We start from the raw sequence: 17596 nt of genomic DNA, 5'->3' as shown, positions 1-17596 counted from the left end.
TACACAATCAGTGCAAGAACTTCCCCTTTTCACATGGGACAGGTAAACAGATCCAGGTAATAGATTGAGAGCACACCTCCATGTCTAGTACTGTTCAAAGCAAATGTTTGACTAGTTTGCAATGAATACAAACAGCTCCTCCTGATCACAGTCCACCAATAATCGCATGTGATTTCAGTTTGTCCTGTTTGCCAGTGACGTAGAGCGATGGTGTTGCAGCTCGTTCTACACCCCATTGAGCGCGATATTCATCCATCTGATGCATGTATATGTCCGATTGAGGAAAGATGAGGAGGAATGCAAACATTCAGTACCCAGTCCTACAAATTTCTTGGTCTACCATAGATGAAGTATAAAGCATAAAGCAGAGCATCCCGCTCTAGCCTTCATACCTCCAACTCATCTCACTTCTAATCCCATCCCAACACCACTACTCATTCCTACAGTATACAAAATGGCATCTCCCCAACCCACCACCACCCTCCCAATCGTAGCCATCGCCGGCGCAACCGGCCACTTAGGCAAACACGTCGCCTCAGCCTTCCTCACCTCGAACCTACGCAACCGCTTCTCGGAAATCATCCTCCTCTCGCGACAAAACAGCCATCATACACCACAACCACCACCAACCGACCTCCTCTCTGACAGCCCCAAACTCACCATCCGCACCTACACCGAAGATTCCATCCCCAGCATCACCCGCGCCCTCCACGGCGCTACCGTCCTCATCAACACCATCGGCCCCTCCGGCCACTCCTTCAAAGAGAAACTCCTACACGCTATCCCCGAATCCTCCATCCAGGTGTACTTCCCCTCCGAATTCGGGGTGAATCACTACGTGCACGACTTCCCGCATCTAGAATGGGACGCGAAGAAGAAGCACATGGCGCTGGCGGAGCAGCTACTACTACTTACCCAAGGCCCAGGCCCGAAGAAGGTGAAGATCTGTCGTGTCTTCTGTGGGTTGTTCCTGGAGGATAGTATCGGGCCGTGGTTTGGGTTTGATACGAAGCGTGGTCGGTATGAGTGCGTTGGGAGTAGTAGTGAGGTGAAAGTGTCGTTTACTTCACTGGGGGATGTGGGGAGGTGTGTGGCTGCGTTGGCGAGTTTGGGGAGGGATGAGGTGCCTGAGGTGGTGCATGTTGCTGGGGATAGTAGGAGTGTTGGGGAGATTGCGGAGGTTATGGGGGAGTTTGGTGGTGGTGAGATTGAGGTGGTGGAGGTTGGGTTGGAGGGGTATAAGAGGGAGGTGTTGGAGGGGATGAAGGAGTCGTGGGATCCGGCGCCGTATTTGAGGTTTTTGATGGGGGAAGGGAAGATTATGCATACTGCTAGGGATGGTGGTGGTGGGTTGGGGGATGATCGTGAGTTGGTTAACCCGGGGGAGAGGTTGTGGAAGTGGGAGACGCTGAGGGATTTGGCGAGGAGGGAGGCGGGGAGGCCTTGGGGGGATTATGAGTGGCCGCCGGTGAAATAGAGGGTATAGTTGGGGTTTAGAGTGCTATTTATTTAGGCTGCTAATGTATGTCTGTTTTGCATATGATGTTGCAGTACTAGTAGTTGCAGGAAGTGGTGACTGGGGGCTGGACATCGGGTAATTTGCATGTCGCATGTAAGATTGCAGGTTATGATGGAATGATGGATTGGAAGAAGCATCAGTGCCGCTGTGGGGGGAATCAATCAACCTTGGTCTGTGCTTTTCCAGAAGAACTTCCGCATTGCGTTTAGCCTGCTTGCATGAAGTACGGAGTAACTGGTAAGATTGCAGCATGTTTTGAAACAGATATTTATGTATGGGGGTATCGATACGCGCAGGATTTCAATCCTGACATCATGATTATTGCTGCTTCTGGTGTCCGGGCCGTACTTTTACTTCTTGCTTCCACGGCCACAGATGGTTTATGAGCACACTCCCTTAGGGTATCATTGTACCTGTCACAAACACCAGAAACATCCAAAAACATCCCCCTTTTGCCCCGGAGTTGTCTGTGCGCGTCTTTCCCCATCCTGCTGCTTGCTTGTGCTTGTATCTCGCCAGGCACGGTATTTCTCATGTAACCATCTACAATACTTACCATACCTTGTGCTCACTTCTCTTCTCTTCCTTTTCGGATCTTTGTCTTTCTCACCCATCCATCCGTTTCTCTCCATCTCGGCCTTTTTCTCCAGTGTGGATTCTCCGATCCATCCACACACACTCACTCTCTCTGTCTTGTCATGCAACACGGTCCGGATCATCACCAAGATAGCAAGAGTCATCGTCATGGATGGATCAACTCCGCCTCAGACCCAACGGATCATCCTCACCCGGGGCTGTTTCAATCCATGGTGAGCTGAGGGAAAACCGAGCATCATCAACGCGAAGTTGTGTGGGTGGTACACGCACCCGCCCCTCTTGTCCACCCTCGGGCGACTCTAAACCCCACGGCCTGTGGTGGCTTATGTCGACGGCCACCCGCGACAAGCAGTTTGGGGGGTGGGCAGCGTGCCGGCGCAACTCCAGCTCTCGTTTCTTCTTCTGTCTAGCTCCAACCCTCTTGACTGCCACTGCGCGCTTTTTCTTTGCGCCAGGCAGTGCCCATCCATGCTTGGGGAGGGAGGGTTACTGCTGACTCTCTCCGTCGCTGAAGTAATGCTCACCCATTCCGTCCCTCCCCCCCTTCCCTCATGTGCTGGGGGAAAGGCTGCTGTTGCTCTGCTGCTCGTCCACTACCGAGTTCCTCCTGCCTGCCTTGCCTTGCCCTGCCCTTTAATTCTCCCTCCTCCCTCCCTCCCTCTCTTTCCCTCTTCTCTCTCTCTCCCTCTCTCCCTCATCCTTCTCCCGTTTCTTCCCCTCTCCCTAGCCCGTTCACTCCCCTTTCGCTTTACTCTTACTGTCCCTGCATTGCGCCTTCCTGGCCTGGGACTCTCTTGACATCTGTATACTTGCGCCATTGACCTGGCTTACTCCTTTATTCCTTAATACACACTCTTAATCTCTCTCTATCCTTAAGCGCCTAACGCGCTCTGAACCATGTCCACCCGTAAGAGAAAGCAAGAGGCTGAGGAGGAGGAAGAGCTCCAAGCGCTCCCTAGCGACGAGAGCGAGGAAGAAGAAGAGTAAGTCGCTTACTGCATTGCCTGTTGCCAGGTTGTTCGCGAACCTGGCGCATTCTTTTCATTACCCTCTGCTGGTTCAGCTATCTGCTCTGCTGTCATTTCACTTTTGGGTGCACTCTCTGCGCGCATCACTCATTGGTGCTTATTGGTGGCATTCAGTCGCGTTATCCTCTGCTTGCCTGCACCAACCAGCTGAACCTCATTTACTTTTTACCTTGACATTTCATGTACACAATGGCTGATTTGGTACTACTCCAGATATGAGGACTCCGAAGTAGCCGAGAGCGAGGAAGGAGAAGAAGAGGGAAGCGAAGAAGAGGAGCTTGAAGAAGAAGAAGAAGAGGGCGAAGAGGAACCAGAGGAACAAGGTGAGCTCGCTCTTCTAGTCTCCAATCATGCTACGTATCTCTTACTAACGAGTATTCTCCTCCTAGCAGCTCCTCCGGCTTCCAAGAAGCGAAAGACAGCTCCGGCGCCCGAACAAGAGGAAGAAGAAGAAGAGGGCAAGGAAAATGGCGAAGCTGAAAACGGTGAAGACGAGAACGGCGTCGATGAGGAAGAGGAGGAAGCACCGGAAGGTGAAGAAGACGCTGAGGAAGCTCCTGAAGAGACAGCAAAGACCAGCGCCCCTGCCGCCGCTGCTAGCAAGGCCAAGGCTGGCGATGTACCTAAGGAAGCCGAGGCCGATGCTGCTGCAGAGGAGGAGTGAAAACCTTCCAGCATGGCGTAATAATGACCCGCCAGTACTGACTGCTGTCGCGCTGGCAATATTTTATTGATAATTCTATGATCATTTGCGCGGATATAGTATCTAATGCACATGCTCCTATATCCTGAAGATCAGGCGAAACCAATCTTATCGTCTTTAGTTCATATGTTGTAACTGTAACTGTAACTGTAACTACAATCTAAGCACTGGCAGTAGATGGGGGGTACGGAGGAGTCGGAACTATCTTTGGAGAAGCGCATGATGGGCTACTCCGCACGGCGGCTTAGCCGGGACTTCCAGCTAGATACTAATACTATTTATCCATCTGGACAGATAGCTACTAGGGCAACCGAATCAACCTATCAGACGGAGCACGGCCTCTTGTTCGCTGTTCAACCACATCCTCAATTTCAACTGGAATCTGGGTATTAATAGGAGAAAAATCAGGTATATCGAAAAACCACATCACAAAAGACAGAATAAAGTCAAGAATAAAAATGGAATTAAAATAAAATCACACGAAGGAAAAGGAAGTAAGTAGAAAGCGCATCACAATCGAACAATAGGTGATATCGATCAACAAGTCCATACAGAATGTAAGTAGTAAGTAAGTAGTAGTAGGAAAGAAAGTAAGTTCTCTTTTTCCTCAACGCTTTCATATCCCTTGAACTTCACCTCCCTCTCTAATAGATACAATTTCCTCTCTCGTTCGTCATTTCAACCGTCTGTCCTCTTCGCCTCTTTCCTGATTTCTTAGGTATCTTCTATATCATAAACCATAGGGAGGGGTAGGAAGAAGCAAAGGATGGAAGACAGGGTGATTATACACTACCTTCTTTGTAAGGTATGGTAGCGTAATCTATCCTAGGTTGAAGATTTAACCATCACTACCGCTGCTGCGGAATGTGGCGCACAGTTGGCAGTATTGATGGGTCAAATCGAGGACCGGTTGAGGAAGGTTCGTCGCTTGGACTATACTCCGGACTTTGACGGCACCTTCGTCTTCGATGAGTTTGCGGATCAGGAATAGGAGGTCGGGAGAGAACTACATTAGAGAAGAGTGTATTGTTAATTTCATCTTTATCGTTGAGAATAAGGGGAATGGGGCACATACCTCGGAGTACCAGCGATACTGCCAAGCGATAAGACGGATCAAGGCGCCTAGCATTCCTCTCGTGTCATTCTTCTTCTCGTACAACTTGAGGAGCCCCCGCATGGCTTTCGGGGAGAAGCGGATGGCTAGGCAGTGCTGATAGGCTTCGATGCCCTCGTCGAAATGGTGCAGGCGTTCGGCCAACTCGCCGAGAATTTCCCATTCCGTGGCGGATTTCTTGTACTCGATCGCCTGTTGGCGGTATTGGGCCATTTCGGTGCGCCAGATGGTGTAGATGCGGAGGTCTTCGTACAGCACCATGAAGAGGTTATCGAGCCATCTTTCACACAGACGCTTGTTGCGGAATTGTGTGTAGGATGAGTGTGAGGGGTCAGGCTAGTAACACGACACGTTAGTATGTAATGGAGTGGTTTTATTGAAGGTGGGATGTAGACTTACATCTTCGCTGCCGGACTTGACGACTTCCGATGCCATCGACTGTTCTGGTTTCTCAATGGAGTGCTCTGTTTCTTCCTCCTTGGTACCGTTCGCGCCCTCCTCCTCCGACGTGCCGTTCTCCTGCTCGCTGCTTCCATTCGGTTCGTCTGAGGCGCTTGCGGAGGAGGGTGTGGTTGTAGGCTTAGACGTAGACTGCTGGCGCTCAACACGGTATTCCTCTTCCATGACAAAGACTTCGCTGCGGATTTTTAGGAGCTGATCCCAGCCTATCGCGGCAGCAATCTTGGTGAGGAGATTGTACGCCTTGAGGAAGGTTCCCTGATAGGCAGCAGCGTGGAGTCTGCGTAGTGAGGGGTGGACGTAATCGTGGGGATCACCCTGCTTGGGCTGTCCTTCGTCGATTTCGTCCAGCATGCTCTCAGCAAGAATTGGGAGCATGATGCGAGACGGTTGGGGCATACGAGGTGTGTCCTTATCCTGGTATGTGAACATGGGGCAGGAGTTCAGGGTCAGGAGGGCCAGATCCCATTGTTCGAGGCCAACGTAGACCTCTGCCAATCGTGCCCAGGTGCTGAACTCGCTTGGAGCAGCAGTCACTGCCCGCTTCGCACACTCTAGAGCCATCTCACCCTCGTTCTTGCCCTGGCAGAAATTAGCCTGGCAGTCAAGCAAGGCATAATCCATGGGAACGTCTTGTAAAGCGTCGAACATCAATCGCACGGCTTGCACCTCTTCGTCTGCCATGATGAGAACTCGGGCAAGAAGCGACGAGACCTCTACATCTCGTGTGCGAAGTTTCTCGAAAAGGTTGATACCGGAAGTGTAGCGCCCCGTTGTTTGGATGTACTTCAAAAGACCGGACGTCAGGTGGTTGCTGACGGTATTCGGCACTTGTGTTTCCGGATCAGAACTGAGTTGTCTTCCTGTATATGGTATCAGCATTTTGGTCCGTTGGGAGTCAACTGTGGAAGCGCACCCAAGAAGAAGAGTCTCTCCGCAGCATCCAGGAATTTGTGCTCCATCTCCGTATTTGTGACCGGGTTGAACCGACGCACCCCGACTATTTTTCTGATCGCATCGCCACCACCATTGTCCGCGTATGAGTAGGCTCGCAGGATTCCGCAAAGAAAGGTCTCCAGCCAAAGGGCTTCCGTCGCAACTCGCTTGTCTCCGCGTTCATCGATGCAGTAGCTTTCCAGAGTGCCGGGGATTTTGACTTCGACGCGCATGTCCAGGTGGGAGAAGGCATTGTAGCAGCTGTTTGTCTATTAACATTTGCGCAACTATAAACACTTCCAGACGAAGATGTTTCTAACCAATAGATTCCCGAAACCACCTTGTGTGTCTTGTCGAGCGGAGAGAAAGTAAGCGTATTTACATAGGCGGCTAAACTGGCGGAGGAAGAGGCATCGACACCGGTGACATGGTGATAAACACCCGTCTGTATTTCGATCCCAAACCAATTGAGTTAGCCATTGTCACTCCTCATTCCCAAAGTATGCCTGCGCTCGCACTTCCGACGACGTACCTGGTGATGGGCGTTGGTCTTGGGTTGTTTAACCAGATAAACCAAGTCCGGGGGACCTAATTCCCGGAGGTTCTGTAAGGACTCGGAACGGGCATCGACAGCGGCGTAGATGTTCTCCTCCTCCTCATAGATCCTGGGGAAACACTCAGGGGTCAGTCGCAGGTCACAATGATAGTGGGCCCATTTGGCCGATTGATAGCGAGTGATAGAACACGTAAACGAGGGGAAGACATACTCGGGAACAGCTGGCGCGACCATGGCGCTGTCAGGAGCGCAGACAGAGGCTCTGGGATGGTCACAGGGGGGAAACCAAGGAGTATAGAGAGCACGAAGCGCTTTCACGACCGGGAGAAATTGAAGACAATGAGGCGCAGCAGAAAGCGCAGGTCGTTGTTCAAAGACCAAACGGAATGGCGACGATCGATGAATGCCTGGCCGCTTCCTCAGGCAACTGCTGGGTCAGGTACCCCGGTACCGCCTTTGCCTCTTTCGGTAATTCCCGCCCGCGCAACGCGTGTCTGTCACGGGCTCTTTCTCCAGTTCCATTAATCGAGTCTCCAATTCTAGACTCTCCGTTCCTTCCATTCATCTTCCCAATCTCCACTCCACGTCATTACCACCTCCTCAGGTTGGGCCTTCCCTCAGGTAGCCCAGGGTTGCTTGTCTATCCTTTTGAAATGTGGTATAGCCGGCCCGGTACTACTACCACTATCAGGGAGCTCGTTGCGCCCTGCCATTAAACCGGCATTATGTCCAGCTGGGCAGCTTTGAATATTGAACCTGATGAGGCTATTGAGGAAGAAGTCGATGACACCAAGGAGATCCAAATTGAAGAGGCGCTTAAGCTGTACCAAAATGCCTTGAAGCTCCATTCCCAGGGTCCACAGTTCTATGCGCAGGCCGAAGAGGCATATGATGCTCTGCTGGATTCTGAGATATTCAAAGATCCCGAGTCAATCTCTGATTATAAAAGAGTAGCCACTCAGGAATCTGAACCTCAGTATGATGACACGGTGGTGGCGGGTGCGACAGAAGCGCTCGCGGAGTTCGACATCAGTGACTCCACGTCGAGCACGCTGATGCAAACCATATACCTATCGTACAAGAACCACGGACAGTATATCCTGGATGCGTTACACGCATCGCTGCAGGGTATCACCGAGTCTTCTAAACTTTCTGGGGATCCCCGAAGCAAGGTCAAAGAGAAAACTAGCACAGCTTTGACGGCGTTTGCAGAAGCCCTGGAACGTGACGACTCGGATCTGAACCTCTGGAGACAGAGCGCAAGACTTTGTAGTGCTCTGCAAAGCTATAGACTAACACGATACTGCCTTGAAAGTGTACTAGCAGACGACGACAACCGCTTAGAGGTTCGGACAGAGCAGCTAGGGTTGGAAGAAACATTTGCCGAGGAGCGCCTGCGTGAAGTGCTGCGGTCGCTGCTTGATAGGTTGTCTGTGGCTCAAGTACCCTTGAAAAAGCCGAAAAAGGCCCTTCTCAAATTTCTACAGCGCCAGGCAGACCCGTATCCCTACCTTCCCCCTCTTCCGTTAGATCTGCAGGACACTGATCCGTCGACGAACCCTCTTGCCTTAAAGGCTTCTCGTCATGAGATCAAACCAGCTAGCCCTACATGGGCCGATGTTGGCAAGTCGATACTTCGAAGCCTCACTGATGAAGAAGTCGGCGCGTCAGAGATCGGACCTGGGGCTTCAGTTGGCATATCGCTGCCCACTCTCAGTCCTGAAACAAAGGCCGTAGGGTCTCAACGCCGAGTCTCAGATGCTCAGGCCGCGGATGGAAAATCCAACCAGCAGCAGGACGTCGTCATGTCGGAGGAGCATCAGCCCACTGTGAAGTCCGAAGGGCCCGATGTTGTGCCAGAGCAAGTCGATGACCATTCATCCATCGATCAGCGCGCAGAGAAACAACTCATGGAGTCGCTAGAGATTCAGTCGACTCAGCCCGGTAATCCTGGAGGTCAGCATGAAATTGTAAATGCCGATGAGGTTGATGTGAAACCCTCAAATGGCCGGAAACGATCATCTGCCTCTGCTGTTACGGAGGACCAGGCAGACCGTATACGGGCAAAAGCCAGGAGGACCCGCCTTCGTGAAGCTACTGAGGATGTCTCATTCCAGAGTGAAGAAGTTAATCTCGACTTGAATAAATACTATGAGGACCGTCTTGAGAGTTTTACCCAAGCTGACGAATGGTTGTTCGGTACTGTGGGTACTTTGCTATCCAATCTTGAAGTAACAGACCTTGGAAGCATTGACGATCTGAGAAAACAAGTTTGCTCTACCAATGAGAGCAATGATTCTGCAAATGCCGTGACTTGCGCTCCAGAGGGCACAGGACACTTACTCGTCCGTGATTTGATGGACATCATCAAGTCCTGGGATGAGGCCAAGTCCCATGCTATGCACCAGCCAGATAATCTTTCCACGCTTCAAGACATCCGGGGTATGGGAAAATCTGGTATTGCGATTTTCCTTGAGCATTCAAGAAAGTCGACCAGGAAATTAGGCATCAAACAAGTCCTCTCCGGAGAAGACGCACTCTACACGTTCCTAAGGACAGTTAATGACGCATGGCTCCCCTTGCACGATGTTGCCCTTTGCTGGCTCAAAGCGCTACTAATGCCCGACTTTGCGAGATATGCGACGGATGACATACTACAACAAGACGGGCCTGTCGTGGAGTCCGCGTATACCCTCTATCAATGGCCAGATAATCTGAAGGAAGCAGTCGTGCAACTCCTGCTGCATGAAGACGAGTACATCTATAGACATATGCGCGAACAGGTCGACAACCTTGAGAACAACGTTCTGTCCATTGGATCTGGAAGACTTGCATACAGCACACAATACTTGTCAGACTTGGAGATGCTTCAGACCCTCTTCGAGCTTCACCTCGACATCTATGCGTCTATCAACAATCCAAACAGTGAAATTGATGGTCAAACAAGGCTACTGCAGCGTGATCGCTTGGCAAGATGGTGCTTGCTCGCGCGGACATCGCTCACCCACTTCCTGGATCACAGCTCTCCTAGCTCCACACGGGAAAGAATGGTACTCCGTCATATCTGGGCATCGACGTTCCATTCAAACATGGCTGGCGATATTCAGAGGGAGCACGTCCTACTTTGCCTCCAGGAGCTGAAGTCATTCTTGGTATCACTCAAAAGCCCTGCCATAAGCCTGGTGAACAATGCGGTGATGCCCGAGCTGTCGACCGAGGCAGTTGATCAAGAGATCTCCAAGCTGAAGTCGATGGATTTCTTCATGAAAATATTTAACCCGACGTCGGATGACCCTGTTGGTCTGATCGAGACTATTGAGCCTATCCTTGAACCTTCCTCTGTCCAATTTGGCGAAGGTCTCGACGGAGAAGTATCTGAACAGCCAACTTCTCAGCTCCTTGAGATGGCATCCTTTCTAGATCGCGGAGATGCTACCTTGAGGCTTTTCCTATGGAAGAGACTACAAGATGCGTACAAGAAGATTGAATATCCCCCTAAGGTCGTTTCCTGCTACCTCCGCAGCATCGAAATCATCATGAAGGAGCTTAGCACTCCTGCACATCTCGATGAGCCCGGTGACCATCGTCAAATCACTTTGCTCAGATGGCTCAAATCACTCGACAGCATTCTAAGCAAAGCTGTCACGATTGTCTTACATGAATCGGAAAAGGCGTATGAGTGCTTTGACATGGAACATTTAAGATCATCAATGTCTGCCGTCGCTCGTCTTACAAAGCTCCTCCACAGTTTTGCCCTGTACGAAGACTTGGTTCGAGTAGGTAAACTGTCAGGACCGGAGCTCCGTGGAGCATTGGCGAAGTCTCTGGAGGGTCTCAAAGATAAGCTGCGCGAGATGCAAGTCCGTTGCTGGATCTTGCAGTATACGCTACTGAAGGACGCCATTACACAGAATCCTGAAGCTTTCGATACTCCCATGGAAGACCGCATACATTACTTACGGTCGGTACACAATGCCCTCGGAATTCGCAGGATGTGCAGGTTCTCCCATAAGCAATTTCTCAAATTGGTCAGGTCTGAGATATTCACCCTTGACGTGGAGCAGGACATCGAGCTGGATATCTGTCAAATCCTGTACGATATCTATGGTATAAAGTTGTCCCCGGTGGATGGTTCATTGAATGACCATGGATGTCCTCCCGAAAAGCTGGACCGCTCCACGGCGATCGTCATGGTGGACTTCGTCATGAAGCAGGCCAAGAAGATGAATATCAAGGACCTGTCAAAATCTGAGCTGAAATCTACTATTGACAAGATGCAGCAAGCCATCGGTACTACGAAGTCATCGCCTCCGCTATCATACAACAAGCGTATCATCACCGCCTACTTGAAGACACCGATCAATCCTTCTGAGATATCCCGTGCCATTCAGGGAGTGGCTGACCTTCCACTGATTCCTGTACCTGCAGAGAGTGCAGTTATTGCTCAAAATGGTTGGTATTTCCTTCTGGGTCATGCTGCTTTGACAAAGTTTCGCTCCCAGAAGCGTCTGAACCCCGTACCCACAACGGACCTCGACGATGCAATCGTATGGTTCAGACAAGATTTGGAACATGGGACGTCAAGATGGGAGACCTGGTACCGGCTCGCCCAGACGTATGACTCGAAGCTTGAGGAGGATATTACCTGGTCTGCTGATAAGATCAATAACAATCGGATGGAGTTGGTCACCTGGCAACGCAACGCAATTCATTGCTACGCAATGGCAATTGCAACAGCTATTAAATATTCAGAACCAACAGCTGAGACTCGTGCAATGCTCTCAGATCTGTTCACAGATTTTGGTATCCGTTTATACTCTTCTTCGCGGGCGCCCCTATCGATGGGGGCCTTCAGTCTAGCTGATTTCACGCGGCATTTCAGTGGCGAGGAAGACCAGCGGATGTATGAAGGAAGGCCTTTTAGGGAGATGAAGCTTTATACCGTCTGGAATCTTGCCAGCTACTTGCTTAAGCGTGCCCTTGTCGACAAGCCCAAGAATTGGATGTATGTCACCCGTTATTCCGCCGGTGATCTGTCATAAGCTAACTGCAACTTAGGACTCATTATATGCGGAGTAAATGCCTCTGGAAGATGTTCAGCTGTGATGAATCTGTTAGAGGTTCTTTTAAACGGATTGAAGTCGACGTGGTCTTGGATTCCCTGCTCGATGCCATCGATGCTCTGCCGCAGCGGAAGGATTCACGCTCTGATCCTATATTTGAGCCACATTATAAGCTTGTCTCGGTAGTACACAAGCTTGTGCATCGTGGGACTCTAACGGTATGCGAGTCTCTATTCTCAAACCTATTGACACGACTGACTCTCCACTCAGGCTGCGGAGGGAAGCAAAACGCTCCTGGCAACACCCTGGGCTCGCAAAGTCCAGCCTCCGGAAGACCAGACGGCATGGAAGAGATACATACTCGAGGTGCTTCGGAGCCTGCAGAAAGCGGACAAATCAAATTGGCACCATCGTATGGCTGTCAGGGTACGTACACTTTCGTATAGCATGTATCATACTGAGCAATTTCTGACTGTGCCTAGGCTGCACATATTATGTACGATGACGACAAAGACTCTGCAGATGCAGCTGCCTCCGCAAAGAACGAGCTTACCCAGCAGATCTTCACCAAAACAATGACAATCCAGGTCTGGAGACCTGAGTTTGAGCGACCTGGTCGGCATTTCGTTTACACCACACGCTACGCTTACTTCTTCGTCAACCTCCTCGATCAGCTCAATGATCGAGTAAACCTCGACCAATTACTGCGCCGAGTAAGGAAGAAGCAGGGGGATTTTATCAATCACAGCAAGCTTTGGGAGGATGCGTGTCTTACCTATGCCAGGGTAATCCGGAGAGCTGGCCATATCAGCGAGGGCCATGAAGAGGGCGTATTCAAGCCCATTGGCTGGGAAGAATTTGTCGCAAACACAGCCCGTTTGGAAGGCCTTGCACAGTTATCCCCAGAAAGCCCATCCCTTCTTGAACTCCTTCGAGATGCCATTGAGCTGAAAAAACTCAACAACAACCTTATGAAGGTCTCGTTGCTCGAAGACCTAATTGCAGACCTCTACGCCCGACTTTACGAAGTCAACATGGCACAAGTCATCGAACAAGCGAATGAAGAGAATAAAGAGAAGATGAAAGTCGATCATCTTCTCATGGTTAGTGACGGAGCTGCCGATACTCCTACGCCTCCAACCTCAGCCCCAGCCTCTGAAGCACCTGCACCTCGCGGTCGTACAAAGGGTATCGCACGGCGTGACATCCAAAAACGAGCCGAGACGATTGTCAATCGTAAAGTGCCCCCGCGTGCACCCATGGCCAAAACGTCTGCCACCACAGAAGCAGAACAAGCCAACATTTCCGAAGCTGGTCCAACCTCCGCTCCCAGGCAGACAAACAAATCAGGGTTGCTTGAACCTGGCACTGAGGATGTCGGATCAGGACAGCAGAGCGATATTCCTAACAGCCTGCATGATAGCGCGGATGATGAGAGCGAACTCAGCGAAATGGACGACGAGAGACTGGCCAAGCTGACAACTGAACGCAAGTTACTGTTCCCTAACCTCGATGATAGGGGCTCCATGGATCCGGAGTCGGAGATGTCTGGCCAGGCCAGTGCCGATGGGGATGAAGGGCAAGACATGGAGGGAGATACCGAGCTTGTAGAGGGCGAAGGCGAGACTATGGCCGAAGAAGGCGAAGACCCTGGCGATGGTGACGATGATGAAATGGAAGGCGAAGAAGAGAATGAAAATGAAGCTGGCGGGGACGAAGAAATGGAGGGTGAAGGCGAAGATGAAGGGGAGGGGGATCCGGAAGAGGATGAAGATGGCAACGATATTACCGAAATGGAAGGTGTGCAGGACAATGACGAGATGGATGACGTTGAGCAGGCTGAGATTCCCGGGACAGATCAGGAAAGCGAAGCTGGCTCTGAACCGGAAGCAATGGAAACCTAAATGATGGTTATCCATCGTGCGAGTGTCGATTCACTCGTGCTCATGCTTGACATGACCTTTTGACTTTCGAATTTATGCGTTAGGGTCTCATGTACTTCATGGAGTGCAACGAACGGTAGGCGTTCAGGGGGTACTTCTCAACAAGCTTCATGTATCATAGAGAACTATTAATATTATAACAAGAAAGGGGAATATTGGTATCAACAAAGTAATCCACCAGAACGCCTGATACATCCTTTCCAACCGTTACACCATCAAGCAAGTAATTATGTCCAACGAAAGGTATCCTGCCACACGAATACAAGGAGACAGCGGTCTTTCGGTAACAGCTCAGATATCTTCCTCGGGGGCTAGGTCCCATTTCCGAGTCGCCATCTTTCTCTGCCTCTTGCCGGGTGAACCAGTGGGCTGCGGAGCAGGAGAAAACATGCTATCCGCAAGCTTCAGCTGGTCCATTCGCTTGAGAGCGACCTCAATATCACTTTCGCGTCCGAGGATATTGGAGTTGCGAGAAGTCTCCAGAGTATTCTTCGACCGGGACTTCTTGGTAGGAGAGCGGCAGTTCAGCTCGCGCTCCAGAGCTGCAATCTTGCTGCGAAGCTGGTCGTTCTCGAACTCGAGATCTTCTACCCGCTCGTCTGAGGAGGGTTGGGGGTCTTCGTGAACTGGAGAGGTTGTTAGTAACTTCAGTGGGAGAATGTTTGTGGCCACAACTTACTTTGGAATCCTCGGGACACGATCTCAATCTTCTTGTCGAGATGCTCGTCATTGAAACCAGACTGGTTCACTTAGCGAGGGGGACCGATTAGACTGCAGTCGAATGTGACTTACTTGTTGATCCAGGGCATTTTGCCATCTCTTCCGCTCCTCTTCCATTCGCTCGTCCATCTCATTCCAACATTCTTCGCGCACTTCTTGCTCGATCATGATGCATCTTTCTTCGCTTGCCTTGAGTCGCAGCTCGAAATCAGTCCTGAGAATCTCTTCTTCAGCAAGTCTCACTGAAAGAGATTCATTCTCTGCCGTCAGTCTCGCGATCTCTGCCAGGGCCTTCTCAAGCTCTTCATTCGTGCCCATGCTGGGAGTGTTGCGTCCACTGGCAGATCCGTGACGAGATCCGAGCGTGCTGGACAAGATAGACTCGGCAATTGAGGGAGCTCTAGGTACGGCAACTTCACGAGCCAATGCCGAGTAACGCAGGATTTGGGAAGTCGCGTTATAGTCTCCCATAGGATCGGCAGTGACGATCATAATGGCCTTCTGTGGGTGACGGTTGAGGCCAGTAGCCTGGTTAGAAGACGGGAAAGAGTTCGAGAAAAGTAGTTCAGTGAGCTTGCATTGTCTAAACGGGACCATGGCAGCCTATTTATGTTAGCAGCTTTCGGGAACTGATAACAAATCTGTGTCGTAGCATACCTTATTTCCGTCCTGTATGTCACTCTGCATCTGAAGGCATTGCCCAAGGTACATCAAACTCTCGTTGATCTTGCCGGCCTCTGCCAGGGTCGAACCAGCCGTCTTAGCAGTTCGCGCGCGCTCAGAACCTGTTCGTGTTAGCTAGATTACAGCAAGCGAAGAGTCATACTAACCAGCAAGATCTGCCACCGTGAGGGTGTTGCCTATCCAAGTTTCTTCGCCAGTCCTCTTGTTTCGCATTCTTCTTTTGACTTCCAAGCAGAAGAAACCATGACTGCGAGAGCTGACGCTGTTGGCTCCGGTTCCAGTGACCTTGCGCTCAGTAAGGCCAACTTCAAGCACCGACAGAGCTTCCTCGTAGGTGCTGCATGCTATCTTGCGTAGTCCTGCAACAACCTTGCGGTCGGGGGAGCCTTCCGTTGGCTTGAAAAACAATGCTCTTCGTCGGTCCTTCTGCGCATTGCCTCCCTGACGGGACATAGTACTTCCCTGGCCAGGTACTATAGCGGGTGACAGCAGATCAAAGATGCGATCATTATAAACTTCGTACATTGACACCAGGACGACGTATTCGGAGTTAGGGTTTAGCTCCATGGTGAGGTGACTGACATCAGGCGAGCGAAGCAGGCCGTTGGGACGTTGGGGCATATTGCGACGGGGGAATATAAGTGCAGGTGTCGGTTCCTTTGCCGGTTGAGACATGTTAGCACGAGCGGTTTTACCAGAACTCAAGTGGGTGCACAAGTCGTGCTTCATCTTTTCTCTTAATTTAGGATGCATGGTGAGAAGATTGATGTAGCATGTTCTCGAGAGAGATTCGCTGTATATTTTGGAATAGGGACCAGTGTGGGCAGCGGCTAAGGGGGAAAACCGTGCGGTGCCTTGCAACGGGGTTTTTGGGGGAGGGCGCCATACCGTCATAGGGGTAGCTCTTCCAGTACTCATCGGCGTTTGGGCTCTCGAGTTCCTTCCACGTTCGGCAGGGTCGCCATACACAGCCTCGAGGAATGTCTGCGCCGTGAACATTTGGGCTTCGGAAGCGTCTGACGCGGCCACAGTGGACAGAAGAAGAGGGCTAATGGAGTTGTCGGGTGGCCTGATAGTCGAGGCCAAAGAATTGAAGATAAGGTCAAGACTCATCTGGGTAATTCCTCGCTGCGACTTCGAACCTAGGATTGTATGGCTCTGCAGGTTGTCCTTGTCAGTACATGTTCAAGTGCACTCATGGTGATGCGGTTGACTAGACCTTTCCGCTACCTGTCACTCCCAACGTTGCAATAAGGCCGTCCCTACCCTCAACCAATACACCCCTAACCAGAGACTCCAACTCGGTGCCATGGAAGACGTCCAGCTGAGACGCTGACTCTTCGAACACCTTGGTGAAACCGAACCTTTCAACGGCACGCTTTCGTGCATCGGATGGGGGTTGCAGGGTGATATGGGTGGGAGAGGCGGCCGCCGTTTCCTGGTCATCTTCAACGGTGACCTTTGGCTCCGGAGCCTCGATTGTCAAGCATCGTTCAGCGTGTTCCTCCAAATGCTGCGGCATAGGTGGACGCAGGCGGAGGTACACCTGGAATAGAGATGCGGGGGAGGACTTTGTCGAGCTCATGGTGGGTAGCAGTCCACGTTGTCTGTTCACATTCGATTGAACAGAGTGGAGTAACTGCGAGATGTCTTGCGTCTTTGGGCGGATATGAGGTCCAGATCGAAGCACCATCGAAGCTGGAGAAGGCGAGACTTTCCCCAGGCCAGCAATCACGTTATGTTGACTTTTCCCTTTTGGGTTGGGTGTCGTGTTGTCCTGACAACTAGTCGGGCATGATGTAAGCTCGTATTTGTGTGCCTGCAGATTCAGGCGGGAAATTGAGTTTCTAGTGCGAAAGATGGAAAGAGGGCCTTAGTGCCTGAAGTTGCGCCCGGCTCAGCCTTGCTCGTATTCGCTACTCTTGGCGCTTGTTGTAATCCAGCAACTATCTAACTTCATGAGCCAGGTGGTTACCCATGTGACGTGCCATCGTCTTTGTAAGATGCCACATCTGGTTCTCAGCCATCGCATGTGGAGCCGCGTAGAAAGATTCAGGGTCTTTATTGCAGTACCCAAAGTCAATAAGGTTGAGGCGATGCTTTCGCGGGCCCAATAAGCCAATCTCCCAGGCTCATGGCTTGGATCAGGCACTAACCCAAAACGGTGTGCTCGTTTTCGCTTGTTCTTCTAACAGTCAGAGGCTGAAGATGTGAAGACAGTATATATACAGGGGAGATGAACGAAGATGGAGCAAAGATCATGCTATCACAGTT

At 51.0% G+C, this 17596-nt stretch overlaps 5 protein-coding genes across 5 annotated transcripts; 3 read left to right on the top strand and 2 right to left on the bottom strand.

Moving 5' to 3' along the window:
- Positions 1 to 454: 454 nt before the first annotated feature.
- On the top strand, positions 455 to 1477 carry BO79DRAFT_202970 (isoflavone reductase family protein; the record flags this gene model as incomplete). The annotated part of the gene is made up of 1 exon (XM_025681684.1): positions 455 to 1477. One exon carries the CDS (start codon positions 455 to 457, stop codon positions 1475 to 1477), a length of 1023 nt encoding a protein of 340 aa, XP_025535235.1.
- A 1536-nt stretch (positions 1478 to 3013) lies between these two features.
- BO79DRAFT_259363 (uncharacterized protein) lies at positions 3014 to 3808 on the top strand (the record flags this gene model as incomplete). Its single annotated transcript, XM_025686360.1, has 3 exons — positions 3014 to 3099; positions 3358 to 3467; positions 3534 to 3808. 3 exons carry the CDS (start codon positions 3014 to 3016, stop codon positions 3806 to 3808), a joined length of 471 nt encoding a protein of 156 aa, XP_025535234.1.
- An 877-nt stretch (positions 3809 to 4685) lies between these two features.
- Positions 4686 to 7146, bottom strand: BO79DRAFT_158585 (ChAPs family protein; the record flags this gene model as incomplete). The annotated part of the gene is made up of 6 exons (XM_025678914.1): positions 4686 to 4853; positions 4923 to 5297; positions 5361 to 6283; positions 6337 to 6617; positions 6677 to 6801; positions 6889 to 7146. 6 exons carry the CDS (start codon positions 7144 to 7146, stop codon positions 4686 to 4688), a joined length of 2130 nt encoding a protein of 709 aa, XP_025535233.1.
- A 381-nt stretch (positions 7147 to 7527) lies between these two features.
- Positions 7528 to 14072, top strand: hir3 (putative transcriptional corepressor of histone genes (Hir3)). Its single transcript, XM_025688902.1, has 4 exons — positions 7528 to 11917; positions 11971 to 12193; positions 12246 to 12401; positions 12458 to 14072. The coding sequence occupies exons 1-4, from the start codon at positions 7638 to 7640 to the stop codon at positions 13877 to 13879; spliced, it is 6081 nt and encodes a 2026-aa protein (XP_025535232.1). The 5' UTR covers positions 7528 to 7637; the 3' UTR covers positions 13880 to 14072.
- BO79DRAFT_202961 (kinesin family protein) lies at positions 14073 to 16978 on the bottom strand. The gene is made up of 7 exons (XM_025681683.1): positions 16542 to 16978; positions 16211 to 16480; positions 15469 to 15979; positions 15296 to 15423; positions 14711 to 15241; positions 14598 to 14658; positions 14073 to 14544 (listed from the first exon to the last, which is right to left on the bottom strand). Exons 1-7 carry the CDS (start codon positions 16905 to 16907, stop codon positions 14210 to 14212), a joined length of 2202 nt encoding a protein of 733 aa, XP_025535231.1. The 5' UTR covers positions 16908 to 16978; the 3' UTR covers positions 14073 to 14209.
- Between the last annotated feature and the right edge of the window lie 618 nt (positions 16979 to 17596).

The sequence above is a fragment of the Aspergillus costaricaensis genome (genome assembly GCF_003184835.1).
Source record: "Aspergillus costaricaensis CBS 115574 unplaced genomic scaffold BO79scaffold_41, whole genome shotgun sequence".
Taxonomy (NCBI): Eukaryota; Fungi; Ascomycota; class Eurotiomycetes; order Eurotiales; family Aspergillaceae; genus Aspergillus; species Aspergillus costaricensis.
Note: the sequence above shows the minus strand (reverse complement) of the source record. Positions and strands in the feature narration are given on the sequence as shown.

What these genes read in the sequence shown, in the direction of transcription:
- BO79DRAFT_202961 (XM_025681683.1), bottom strand. Translation starts at nt 16,907, where the DNA reads ATGAGCTCGACAAAGTCCTCCCCCGCATCTCTATTCCAGGTGTACCTC. An exon ending in CACGGTGGCAGATCTTGCTG is followed by an intron (nt 15,424 to 15,468) that starts GTTAGTATGACT and finishes TAACACGAACAG; the next exon opens with GTTCTGAGCGCGCGCGAACT. An exon ending in AAAATGCCCTGGATCAACAA is followed by an intron (nt 14,659 to 14,710) that starts GTAAGTCACATT and finishes TAAGTGAACCAG; the next exon opens with TCTGGTTTCAATGACGAGCA.
- hir3 (XM_025688902.1), top strand. Translation starts at nt 7,638, where the DNA reads ATGTCCAGCTGGGCAGCTTTGAATATTGAACCTGATGAGGCTATTGAG. An exon ending in GACAAGCCCAAGAATTGGAT is followed by an intron (nt 11,918 to 11,970) that starts GTATGTCACCCG and finishes ACTGCAACTTAG; the next exon opens with GACTCATTATATGCGGAGTA. An exon ending in ACCATCGTATGGCTGTCAGG is followed by an intron (nt 12,402 to 12,457) that starts GTACGTACACTT and finishes GACTGTGCCTAG; the next exon opens with GCTGCACATATTATGTACGA.